Source organism: Netta rufina (assembly GCF_964035555.1).
Source record: "Netta rufina genome assembly, chromosome: 3".
NCBI classification, from domain to species: domain Eukaryota; kingdom Metazoa; phylum Chordata; class Aves; order Anseriformes; family Anatidae; genus Netta; species Netta rufina.
Genome location: NC_140125.1, coordinates 72,362,131 through 72,374,620, shown reverse-complemented (window position 1 = coordinate 72,374,620; position 12,490 = coordinate 72,362,131). Strand labels below are relative to the sequence as shown.

Here is a 12,490-nt window from a genome sequence, read left to right as displayed (position 1 = left end):
AGCTGAGGATCCAGCCCATATGGCCCGAGATCTTTAGCTGCGTAAGGGCTGCAGGAATGGGCCCAAATAGCTTTGGTAATTAGCAAATACCGTATAAAATAGATGAAAAGTCTTTGGCACGGAGCGCATATTGGGTAACATCTGAAAATTACTCATGGCATATTAGGATACTTCTTTGGAGAAAAAACTCAATGGCATACAAATAATTTGGGAGGGGCCACTCTATCTGTCACGCCGCTATCGACGGGCAAACCGTCTGTTGGACCGACCAGGATTTTAGGGTTACCTTCAGGAAGTGCAGTGAAGGGCAGAGGCGACCACCAACCCGTGGGACCTGCCCCTACGAGCTGCTCTACCTCTGCAGGAGCATCCTCGAGGCTGGTGGGGACTCTGTAACCAGGCTGCTGCCCTGCGTGCAGCAGGCTCGCATCTTCAGGAGGCACCACGCGTCACCTTGGTCACCCACGAGCACCCAGGTGACACCCAGGGACTTCTGCAGAAGCGGGCCCGAGCCTGCTGCTACCTACACTCACCCGTTAGCGCACCGTGTAGGACAGCAAACAATAACACCACAATTCATCGCCCTAGCGGAGCTCTACGAGTTACTCGCACGGATTATGGTAAGCAGCACGCGGAGTGGAATAAATCATTTTTCACATAAACTCCGAGGAATGGCATGTTATGAAATCACTCCTGATACAAATCTAATGAAAATGTAAAACGTTTCGCTGTGGTCTCCTGGGTAGAGTCAAGATCGCATTAAACCCTCGGGAGACGATGGTCAGGGATTTCAATGAGAATCAGGAGACAGTTTTCCCAGGATGAGCTTGTTAACCTGATATAAAGACACAATATTGATTTGATGGCTTTGTCTCTTTCACTGTTTCCCTCCTGGAGCCTATTTTTAATTTAATCACCTTTCATTAATTTACTTAAAAGGCTTTATTCATCAAAACAATATCATTTTTTTAAAAAGCAAATGTTGCTCAAGTGCTGCGGGAGTATAATCCAGCTTGCGGGGTGTCCCGAGCAGCAGAAGAGCCGGTTGACATTGAATTTGCAGAAGTTTTTAAGGAATATTCACAAAGAAAGTCACTCCCCCACCCTGTCTTAAAGTTCCCTGTGAGCGGTTATTAAAGCACTCTTACAGATAAGTCACATCCTAGCAATCTCAGGACACGTGTCAATGACAGGCATCATTTTTAAACGTTCGTGAGGATTTACCTGCTGGTGGCTTTATGAAAGGTGGCGGAATTAATGGGACAATAATAGGTACATTCCCGTGATCCTTTGACCCTGCTGGTGAGTCTGAAAGTCCATTTCCTGTGGCAAGCCCTGGGTAGCTTGTGTTTATATTGTACGGTGAAATAACACTGTCCTCGGGTAATTTTGGTTTTGGCAAAGAATTTTCTGCAAAACACAAAGAACACATTGTACAGTATGACAAATATATTTCTTAGATGCTTTGATACTTTCACCAACCTGTTCATTACATTACTTACCCTAATACAAGAAGGGTGCACAAAAAATACAGTTACTTTCCCCTTTAACAAGTGAATACTTTCAACTATTCCTCAAAAATCTTCCCTTTCTTTAAATCAAAGTCAAACTAAAAACAACTATATTAAAAAAGTGGGATTATTTTGTTGTATATCTCTCTAGCCTGTCTTATTTAATCAATGATTCCATATTCCTGCCCTTTACATGCACTGTTTTCACCTTGATCACACTCAGCATGCTGGGGCTTCACCAGTGCAAGAAGCATAAACTGAAAAATAAAAGAATTCCTACTTCTTGTCTCAATAATACAATGAGTAGTAAGTAGCGGAAAGGATTTAAATAGAGGAGCAAAATATTGAAATCAGAGCAAAGTGTGCATGCAATGATGACAGTCACGATTCTAATTCTTTAATCCCAAAGCACTTCTGGATTTGCATTTGTAGGAATTTCTCTAATGCACCTCAGGTAGCTATGGGGCAGGACTTAACTGTTATCATTCTCTCTCCTCCCATCACTCAGAAAAAGAAACACACTTTTTTCTCTCCCACAGACTGCATACATCAAAAATCTCTACCTGGCACAGGTATTCGACATCTTTGTTTGGTACATAAAACATATGATTTGTATCATGTGCCTATAGAAAAAAAAGGACGTTACAGATTTCATTAGGCATAGACTGGAGCCACAAAGCATTCAATAGAAGATCTGTTTAGGAAAACATAAATAAATGAATCCCATTACTACACAGAAATAAGTTTCTTCAAAGGTGGCTTAACGATACTGCATTCTCAGTGAAATATAAATATTGATCACTAATGTCACTGCTACACAACTAACAAGCTGCAAACGTTCATTTTTAACACAGTTATTGGTTCACCTTACCTCTAGTTTTTCCACTTTTTTTCTAGCCATTTCTTCTTCAGAGCTGGTCTCTCTGGTATCAGTCCTCACTGCAACACTCAGTGAGTACAATGCTGCTGCTTGCCACCACAGCCTAAATGCTTCTGCAGTTTTCTCTCTCTACCCCACCTCTGAGAAACCCTTGCTGGGAAAGCCAAGATCCAGCAACGTCCTATACCCCTTTTCCTGCTGACCCTACCTACCTGCTGGGGCTGAGCAGTCAGAAGGCAGCAAGTGAACTGCTCAGAAACCAGGCTGAATCCCATCATTTGCACGGCGAGTAATTTCCTATCACATCGTGTGAAGATCCAGCAGTATCCCAAAAAAAAACCTCCACCCCTTGAGAACTTGTAAAGTACTTGCAGAACACGGCATAATACAAACATCGCCGAGAAGCCTTTTATGAATGTTCAGGATGTTTCTTGCATGAGTTGTGAATATCCCAGCTCGAAACCTTTTGGGATTTTAGAAAGCCTTGAGCCAAAAGCCTTTGTTTTGAAAGCAAGAGGGTTTCCTTAAATCCACACCGCTATGAAAACGCTCTCTCTTTTTCCAGTGGCGAGCAGTTTATTGGTACCGTAGGAACTTGACTTTCAGCTGACTCACAAAAGGCATTATTTGCGAAGATGTGTTACTAAGTGCCTACCAACAGGAATTTTGTTAAGTGATTTTCCCTGTACCCTATTGGCTTCCTCTTACTAGGAGGCACTCTCAGGTATTTTTATTTAAATCAACCACAAAGCAAGCAGCGGAGCATGCTTCCTAGTCCCCGCCAACTCAGACAGGTTGAGGTATTAATCCTTCTTTGCGTGGACACAGAAACATTAAATCTCATTACCTTTGAGAACAGAAATGTGCTGGCGGCTTTCCCCATCTGCAGAGTAGTTCCTGAATTCAATGTCTTCTCCATCTTTCAGTTCAACCTTATCATAACCATACCAGCCAAGGAGCTCATTCATAGTGTTTTCTGCGAAGTTCTGAAAGAGAAAAATCACCTACTTATTTATGTAATCAATAACCATCTGGAATGAAGGGAGGACTACATAAATCGAACGGTATCTTTGCTACACGAGGAAGTGTCAGGTTTGTCCCACCTCCTCAAAGACTAATGTGCATTTCACAAGTCAAGTGTATAAAGTGTAATGCGTTTAAATCTCAGACTGGCACATGTAATTATGACAAAGACTCATACATCTGTAATTTAAAGAAAATGAAAAGGAGAGTTATTTATGCTTTCCTGCTCTGGCATTCAATGTCAGAAATGCTTCACCATACATTCGTCACAAAAATGTGTCTGTGTTACCATAAAATATTTAAGACTGCAGCAGAAATGTAAGATATGAGTAACAGAAAACGACGATTTTTTCAGGCAGCAGTTAATCAATCTCACTGCGCTACAGCCTTTTCAGCTGGAGTAGGTCACCGACACAATTACAGTTCCTGGAGAGATGCACGTGAAGCAAGTGAAATAAAATCACAGCGAAGACATTTTTCCTCAGAGTTATAAACCTCTGTATATTGAAGGCACTTAAAAACTCTTTACCATGAAGGCATTTTACCACAGCGTCTCACATAAAAATCTCTTACGTTTGTTTAAGAAAACCCTTTTTCTGCTTTGCCATCTTTATTTTCAAAACAATTTCCAAGCAGCAGCGTGCTTGCGCTTTATGTTTGTGTGGAAATGCAAAATACGGAACACGACTGTCATAACTCTCAAACTTCACTAAAAAACATGTCCTCCAGGTCATGTGTCAAAAATATTTCTGTGGAAAATGCTCATTACCGGACCAGGAGATTTAGTGGAGTAAGTCAAGAGCCCTGCAGCCAGGCAATGAAGCTTTGTGAAACTGGATGGTACCACGGAGGCACGGCTTATGGGTTTAGGAAACTCCTGGGGGAAACTGGCTAATGAATTATCGTCACTGCAAAGGTCAGTTTGAAGGAACATGACAAATGAAAAATGAAACGAAAGAGCCACAAACGAAGTCTTTCAGTTCGGTCTCTCTGTGTTTTTATTATTACTTTAAAACAAATTCCAAACTTGATTTTACCGTAAAATCCTGACATCCGAATAACGATCCTGACTAGCAATCTTCCTGTGAGCCCAGCTATCGGCAGAGAAAAAAGCAGAACACGACACCCATCCAAAACACATGCCGTGTGCCAAACCCACAGGTTGCTACATCTTCTCTACCAACAGCACCAGCTTAGGTTTTGAGTGGGAGCGAGCCTAATGATAGAAACACAGCGATCCTCGAGTCCTTTAAATAAAGAAATAAAATTAATCAGATCCGAATTGCTTCCGAATCCCAAGCTGCAGCAGGCACCCTGCCCTGGACCATCCGAGCCACGCTGCTGCCGGCTCGTTGATCACACGGGATTGCAGAGGGGTTGCTGTCACCCTGGTAAAGCAGCTACAAGCAATACACACGGACAATTTATACTCTACCAGGAGTATCACCTGTGCCACTGTGCTACAAATACACCTTCCAAGAAAAGGAACTCCAAAACAATAACCCCAAAGAGCATCGAGTTTCCCGGTTTTTCCCCTTTCACTTGACCTCCTGCTGGAAGGCTCCATTCTGTGGCTCCTTTGTGCGGCCCCAAATTGCCAGCAGACATCGCACCGCTGCACACCTGCACCCAGTTTCAGCATTACAGGTATGCCAGCCTGTTACGTCTGAACTCTAAGACCACAGCAGTTTGCAACAAAGAGCACACTGCAGTGTAGCGTGGCTAATACCTATCCCCATTTCTAAAATACACATTTAAATTCTCACGTCAATGCTGCTGGTCTGTGAGCGTTTTAAAGAACACCAGAAATATTCATGATTTTTTTTCTAAAGGGTTTCTTGTTTATTTATTTTTGTTTTTGAGATGACTTCTCCTCTCTCAGTGCTGAAAATCCTAATGCAATAACCCCATGGGAATCCAGCACTGAAACAACCTGGAGACAGCAAGTGAAAGCTGGCCAGCGCAGCCCACCCAAAATGAGCAGAGGGGATCTGCGAAGTCCCAAAGGAAAGCTCCGCCACCTTCCCTTGCTCTGCCACGTTTCAGCTGTGGAGACGTGGCCCTGGAGATTAATCCAGCAAGGTGTAGGCCAATTGACAAAAGGCAGTCTGACTTAGACTCCATGCAGCCCAATTAACTGAGTAGCTCTAAATTTGCCTCCTGCGGATGCTTTGTGTTTTATTTGCACTGTTGATCAACTCCGGCAATGAGTAATTTTTAATTACTTGTCAAGGAATATGTAAGCGAGGCTGTGTATGTTTATTCTTTCCTGCAACAAGCTGCTGTCCCTCTTCAGAGCCTCGTCACAGGGATTGTTGGGCTTGCGGTGGCACAAAGCTTTAGAACCTTTCAAGGCTCATTTTACTGTTCATGTTGAGTGATGCACAGAAATGAACAGTCATAATGAGAAGAAATACATTTGATTTTGAAATTAGTCATAATAGAGACTTGACTCGTATAAAATAAAGAAATTAGCAGGGTCTTTGCTATTAACTTCAATGAGAGTATAATGAGGTCACGTATCAGCGGTAACAGTAGTAAGTATCTTTCTCACACAGTGATTTCTCCACAAGGATGCTTGAATTAAAAAAAAAAAGTTAAGCCACTCTCCTTCATAGTTTGTCTTACCTATTACAATGATGGTTATCACTCTTAATACTGTTCTCTCGGTGGCTAACACCGGGGCTCCATTACAGAGCACTCTGTACATACAGAACCAGGAAGATGATCGCATCCTTAACAAGCCGATGGTCAAAGCTGAGAAATGTGGGATTTTTTTTTTTCTACACTGACTCCCATCCACAAACGAGCATCCACAGAGCTACAGTATCACCTTCCTTCAGACTCCGGATTAAAATACCCATCCACAGTGATGTCTGACATCTAGATGATGGTCGCACAGGTCAAGTGCTCATTGAGGCTCCTGCCCTGAAGCTGACCACCATCATTTCACTGTTTCCGTACTTTCTCTCTTCTTTCCTTATCACTGGTAGGCCCAGCCTAAGCAGATTCAAGATACGATAACGAGGGGGATGTGTAAAGACCATTGTGGTATGATGGCAATAATCAAAATACAAACAATGAGGCGAGACAATTTTTCTCTGTATGAATGCGGGGGGGGGGGGGGAGGCTCAGTTGTTGGTAAAGTGAAGGAAAGGGAGCAAGATGATCAACACACAACCTGCACCTGCAGAGCTGAAGCTCACTGAAAGATGGACAAGCTTCAAAGGCTTGGTGAAAGGAAAGGTGATGATTGTAACCACGACGCTTGAGGAAAGCAAGAATGTGGGACCTGACATTGGAGCAGGAGAGTTGAAAGAAGCAGTGATGAAGCACGCTAGAGAGGAACCAGCTCAAGTGAGAGGCGATGGAGATGGACTTGCCAAACCCAGGCTGAACGAGACGTGAAGACAAGCATGGGTGACAGGATGCAGGATGTGCCTGGAGCTGCGATTCCAAGCTTCTGCAGCACCAGGACAGCAAAGGCACCAAGCTAGCCCAAACACAGACCCACTCCCCGAAAGGACGTGGAGGGTTTGCAGGACAGAGACTGCCAACACAGCTCTACATCCCTGCCAGAGGGCTGAAATGCCACGAACAACCAGCATCCCAGGAAAAACCTCACCTATCATCCCCAAATGCCCGCTCAGCCACCACACTGCTCGGCTGGAACCCGGGAGCCCAGATTCACAGGTTTCCCAGGAAAAAGACAGCACTGAGCCTCACAATACCCTGCCAGGAGGTCACACGCCAAGCCCCTTTCCTCACCGACAGCGCTTTCTGCCCCCTACCAGGTCCCAAACCACTTATCCCTCCCGCGGGACAATGTGTAATTTGCATGTTTTAGCTGTATGAGCTCTCCATTCTTGTACGTGCAGAAATGCCCTCCCCTTTGGAAGAGCCAGGCTAGCTAACCAACCATTATACTCCTTATTTTGACTTGAATTTGCTTCCTATTCACGGGAAAGACGAAGAAGAGTGCACTGACTTGCCAGGCTGTGCTTTCTCTCCTTCGCAAGGCTGACTTATATGTGAGGCAGTAAAAATATAATCACACTCGTTTCCGCTTTACCATTCGTTTCGTCGTAACAGTACACCTACGGCTCGATTTTTTTTTACGTCGCAATGCATCATTTTCCCAAATTTTCACTAATTAATAGGCTGTGAAGCTAACCCTTGCTTCTCTTTCCACCCCGCAGCCCTTGCCTTTCCTTCTCCACGAACCCTATCCACAGGGGGCAAGGCCTGGCCTCGCAGCCCCAGGCCTGGCAAAGGCAGAGGCAGGAAGCACACAGAGGAGCGAGTCTGTCAGACTCATTTTCTTCTAGGTTTTACTGCCGAATGTTTATTTCAGATTTCAGAGGAAGCGCGGTGGCTCCCTTCCATTTCCCTGCACGCACAGCCCCGCCAGGTGCGGAGCCCCACAGATCCGCTCCCCGCCCTCACCGCGCTGAGGGAATAAAAATGTGCCCGCGCTCACGGGGCAACCTCCACTCTGTGGTATTTTTTTTGCGTGCTTATGCTGTCGCCATGTTGAACAACATGGTTAGACCCCTGTGCTAACAACAAGACTATTTTGGGGGTGTTTTAATTCCCTGTGCCCTACTAGGCGGGCGGGGAAGCCCTCACAGGTAGGCCGGCAGCGCATCTCCCCTCCACAGCCGCCCCACAGAAGGCTCTGCAGAAAAACCCGCCCCGGGATCCCAAAACACCACAGCTGATACACCCTGTCTGCTTTTCCACTTTTCACGAGAGCGTTTTTTTGCTTTTCAGGAGAGAAGGGAGGAGTTTCCTTGAAATCTCTTTAGCGTCCACAGCTCTCTGGCTCACGGCGAGCGCGGCGCGGCCGTGCCTGTCCCACCGCTTTCCTAATCCTGACGGTAGTGCTTCTCAACGCCAAACGGGGAATATTAGACCGCTAAACTGAAATATCTTCCGATGAGTTTACTATTAAACTGTAACAGATGGGGCTGCCTTAAGCTTCTAGGCATCAGGAATGGAGCCCAATTTTAGATCCGGATTCGTTATTGAGAATATTTATAGATGGTAAACTCCTTGGGCGCACGGAGCAGCCCTGGGAAATGACGGCTTTTCAGCTGACAAGAGACTCTGAACATGTGGAGGCACTGTCTTGTTTGTTCAGGGGAACTTCCCGTACAACCCACTTGCTGCGACATCTCCAATCGACCCCAGCGCTTTTCATGGGATTTCGGCGCACCCGGCCGCTGCCCTGGAGCAGCACTGCTGCCTGGCAGCGGGGTGAAGCACGGGAATAGGTTCAGGGAGGGATGTGAAAGTCTCCACGAGCACTTTCATCAATCAAACCGTAAAAAAAAAAAACTTAGTTTTGAAATAGGGCCAGCTTCCCCGATTCTGCTGGCTTTGGGTCTATTGGGCGTCCTGGTATTCACCAGCACGTGAGGAATGACACAACCAAATTTCAGAGCTACTCTGCTCTCCTTCCAAAGTGTGCGATGAGCAAGGCTGCCTCTGGGCAGGGGGAGTGGAAAGCATAATCCCAAGAAGGAATGGGGACTAAATAAAAAATACATAAGGAAAAAAAAAGAAAGGCTTTGACTGAAGGTCACAAAGAAACAAAACCAGTTGCCCCGAATATATTTTTCATTGAAACGTAATATCAGAAAACTGTGCAGAGTCATGTACTTTTCGCACACAACAATGTATCAAATTAAAATTTCTTATAACCATCGTGTACATTCGGGTAGTGATAACAAAAACGTAACTCAATCTCTGGCACAAGGCAGCAGCGAGCACCGCGAACGCCCGGCCGCGTCCCAAGCGAGCGGTGGCACCACTGCTGGCATAGACCAGGCGCGAGCAGTTGGGCTGTGCGATACTTCTTGAGTAAATACCCGACTATATCGAACAGCAAATCTTGAGGGAAGTCTCCGTGATGAGGTAATTTTATTGCTCATTCATAGCGCCTCGCATTTGCTGTACTTAAAATAGACACTTGTACCAATGGCCTTTTTATTACCCGAAGGGAAAAAAAAAAAAAAAAATCACATCTACACCAGCCCTTTTTCTTTCTGCTAGCAAAGGGAGGCAATTCGATCCAACGTGGGCTGAAACCTGAGTAGGTCACTGTACACCATGATAAAATTCCCTAATCCCTGAGCCAAATTTCCCTGAGGGGGCCCTCCTACTTCTCCTTCACTTTCCAGGCTGACTTTTCCATTCCCTCTCTCGTCTTTTCCTCCCCTTCATCTCTTTCATTTCCCCTACCTTAAAGCCTTGATATCTGATCTGCTGCTGATACTCAGGTTACAGTTTTTACAGCTTAGGCTGTCTATTGCTGTATACATTCCTTTCTTTCTGCTCTGCCGTGATTACTTACCAGAGCTTATTTTACACTGGTCCAGATGAAAGCAGTTCAGATGAAGGGAAACAGCCAGGCTGTTTGAACGTTACAGATACGAACCTACACAAGGGCACATTGTGTTCCCTGTGTCATTTTGCTGCACACATTTTGCACAATGCCACCAATTTGTTACATTATTGTACTCCTCGGGTTTACCAACAGCAACCAGACATCTTAACTCATCAGGAAATAGAAAGTGCAGGATTTTAACTTTCTCGACGAGCCAGAAATCTGTACGGCTGTCCCCCTCACCCCCCTTTCCTTCTAGGATTAGAGCAGCCAAGTGTCCTACTAAAAATGCCGTCTCCCAGCATAATAGCAGCGTTTACACTGTAAGGTGGCCTGCGTTTTGCAGGGGGGTCTGCCATCGGCTGTCTCACCCTCCACCAGAGACCCGACTGGTTCAAAAGGCTGTTTCTATCTGCCTTTAATTACTAACTCGGTTGAAATCTTGAGGTCTGTAGCCTTAAGCAGCTACCAATGATTAAAAAAGAGAAATTCTCTACACGAAGGCTAACGCCAGTGCTTAATACCAAAGCATTAGTTTAAAATTGTGTAATTTTTCTCCTTCACACAATGTTGTTTTTGTTTCTTCCTCACCCTTTCAGACAAACATCTGTTATACTGTAGAAGAACAACTATCTCCCAAACCGCTGAGTGTGCCTGCAGCCAAAGTAAACAAAACAAACCCAGAGGATCCAGCACAGTCAGCCTTTATATCCAGCCAGGATAACATTTCACATGTTTTGATTAAAATTAGCTAATTTGTAATCCTAGAACCTATGAAACTTAAAAGCTGCAATCCGTATAGATCGCATTAAGCCATGTTCCGAGGGGCCAGTGCCCCGTGCTGCAGCCCTCCGCAGCCCTCACCACCACGCACGACCACGACAGCACCGACTCTCGCTCCCCGGCGCCCGTACCCAGCCCCAAAAACAGGCTGTGCCATACACCTCGCAAAGCACAACAAGGCTCCTCGGGGCTTGAAACTCGCCCGGTTTGTTTCCAAAGAGCTGCCACGGCCACGCAGGGCAGCGGCGCCTTGTTTTGTTCGCAGCACCGCTCCTACTCCCGTCCACATCTCCAGCCTGGGCGCACGGGCAGCACGAGCAAGGCTGCCTGCCTCCAGCAGCAAAGGACACCGCTCCGACACCAGCGGTGTGCAGAGGAGGGGAAGGGGAGGGGATGGTGCATTCCTGCTTCATTTTACAGGGGGAGATGGGCGCTCCAGAAAGCAACGATATTTTCACTAGCCATCATGCATGTCGATACACTCGCCCATATAGTATACACACTACGCGACCGTGTGGTGTTTTCCAGGCAGACCTCCACTTACGACCAGTCTTTTAATAAATGACATATTCGGATTAAATGACAGCAGCCTCATCCCGGAGCCAGGCTTAAGGCAGCTTTAATCACTTCACACGCGCATTGAACAACAAGTTCGCCTCAAGTCTCGCAATGCACCTTTCCCAACTTTGGGGAATCAGCGACGCAAAACAAACACGGAGGTGGCACAGGCATGGAAAAACAGGCGCAAAATAACATAAAATAAAATAATAACAGGACAGGTTAAGCCTGGAGCAGCGACCTCCTGATAAAAGAAACCCCGAAATGTGGTTTAGTGCAATCGCAGCCATCCTAACATCTGGAGCGGCCGCCTCAAGCGCTGCCGCTGAGCACAGCTGGGTTGGCAGCGCTTCCTCGTGAACAGGACAGCCCTGGGACCCCCAAACGGGCTGCCAAAAACCAGACCCTAGGGCTGCCACCCTCCAGCTGCCCTCCGCCGGGTGGGGAGGAGGCAGGAGGGGAGGAAGGGGGTCTCCGTGCCCAAGTGCACGGGAGATGCGCGGCTCAGCCCGCAGCGTTTCACTTTGACAATTTAATTACACAGTTGCAGCTGGCTACTGAAAAAGGGGGAGAAAAGCGGGGTTTCAAGGAGGGCCCCTTCTTTCCTAACTTTAGGGGCTTCCCCCGCTACCTGAGGGGATGGTTATGGGGTGTGGGGGGGAGGGAAAAGAAAAAAAAAAAAAAAAGGGGGTGATGACTGGCACCCAAGGAGCTTAAAAGCCCAATGAGGGAGAGTTGTTGGTTTTTTTTTTTGTTTTGTTTTTGTTTTTTTTTAAATAAATAAATCAAAGCTGGTCAATGAACAGGATTTGCAGCCTGTGAATTCGTCTCTGTTTTCAGCCCAGGAGGCGGAGTTGAGACACATTCAGTGCATCCTACGGAAAAAAAAAATAAAAAAAATAAAAAATAAATAAAAAAAAAATGACAAGAGATCCTTTCTTATTCCATTTCCATGCACGGCGGAGAGCAGAGAGAGAGGTGGGGGGGGCCGGGCACCCCCCTTTTCCTTTTCCTTTTCCCCCTTCCCCATCCCGGTCACCTTTACCTTCATCTCCTCGTTGATCTCCCGCTTGACCGGGTGCGCCGGCTTCCTGCTCCTTTTATTTTCGGGCGGTCTCCCTTCTTTCTCCATTTCTGCCATTTTTTGCGCCTACTTGGTGCCGGAGATGAAATGGCTGCTGGTGCTCTGGGGGGGCCGGGAGGGGCTTTGGGGGGGGGGGGGGGGGGTGTAAAAGGGAAAAGAAGGGGGGGGGGGGGGGGCGGCTCTCAGTGGCGGCGGCAGCAAGAGGAGGAGGAGGAGGAGGAGGAGGAGGTGGAGGAAGAAGAGGAGGAGGAGGAGGAGGA

The 12,490-nt window shown here is 46.4% G+C and overlaps 1 protein-coding gene across 1 annotated transcript in view; it reads right to left on the bottom strand.

The window, feature by feature from the left end:
• SOBP (sine oculis binding protein homolog) overlaps positions 1 to 12,287 on the bottom strand; it is a gene marked incomplete at its 5' end in the record, with an annotated part of 96,033 nt that extends 83,746 nt beyond the window's left edge. Inside the window, 3 exons of the mRNA XM_084285122.1 lie at positions 1,225 to 1,410; positions 3,239 to 3,377; positions 12,192 to 12,287. Of these exons, the coding sequence (XP_084141248.1) occupies positions 1,225 to 1,410; positions 3,239 to 3,377; positions 12,192 to 12,287 (421 nt within the window). The remainder of the gene's footprint in view (positions 1 to 1,224; positions 1,411 to 3,238; positions 3,378 to 12,191) is intronic.
• Positions 12,288 to 12,490: the final 203 nt, after the last annotated feature.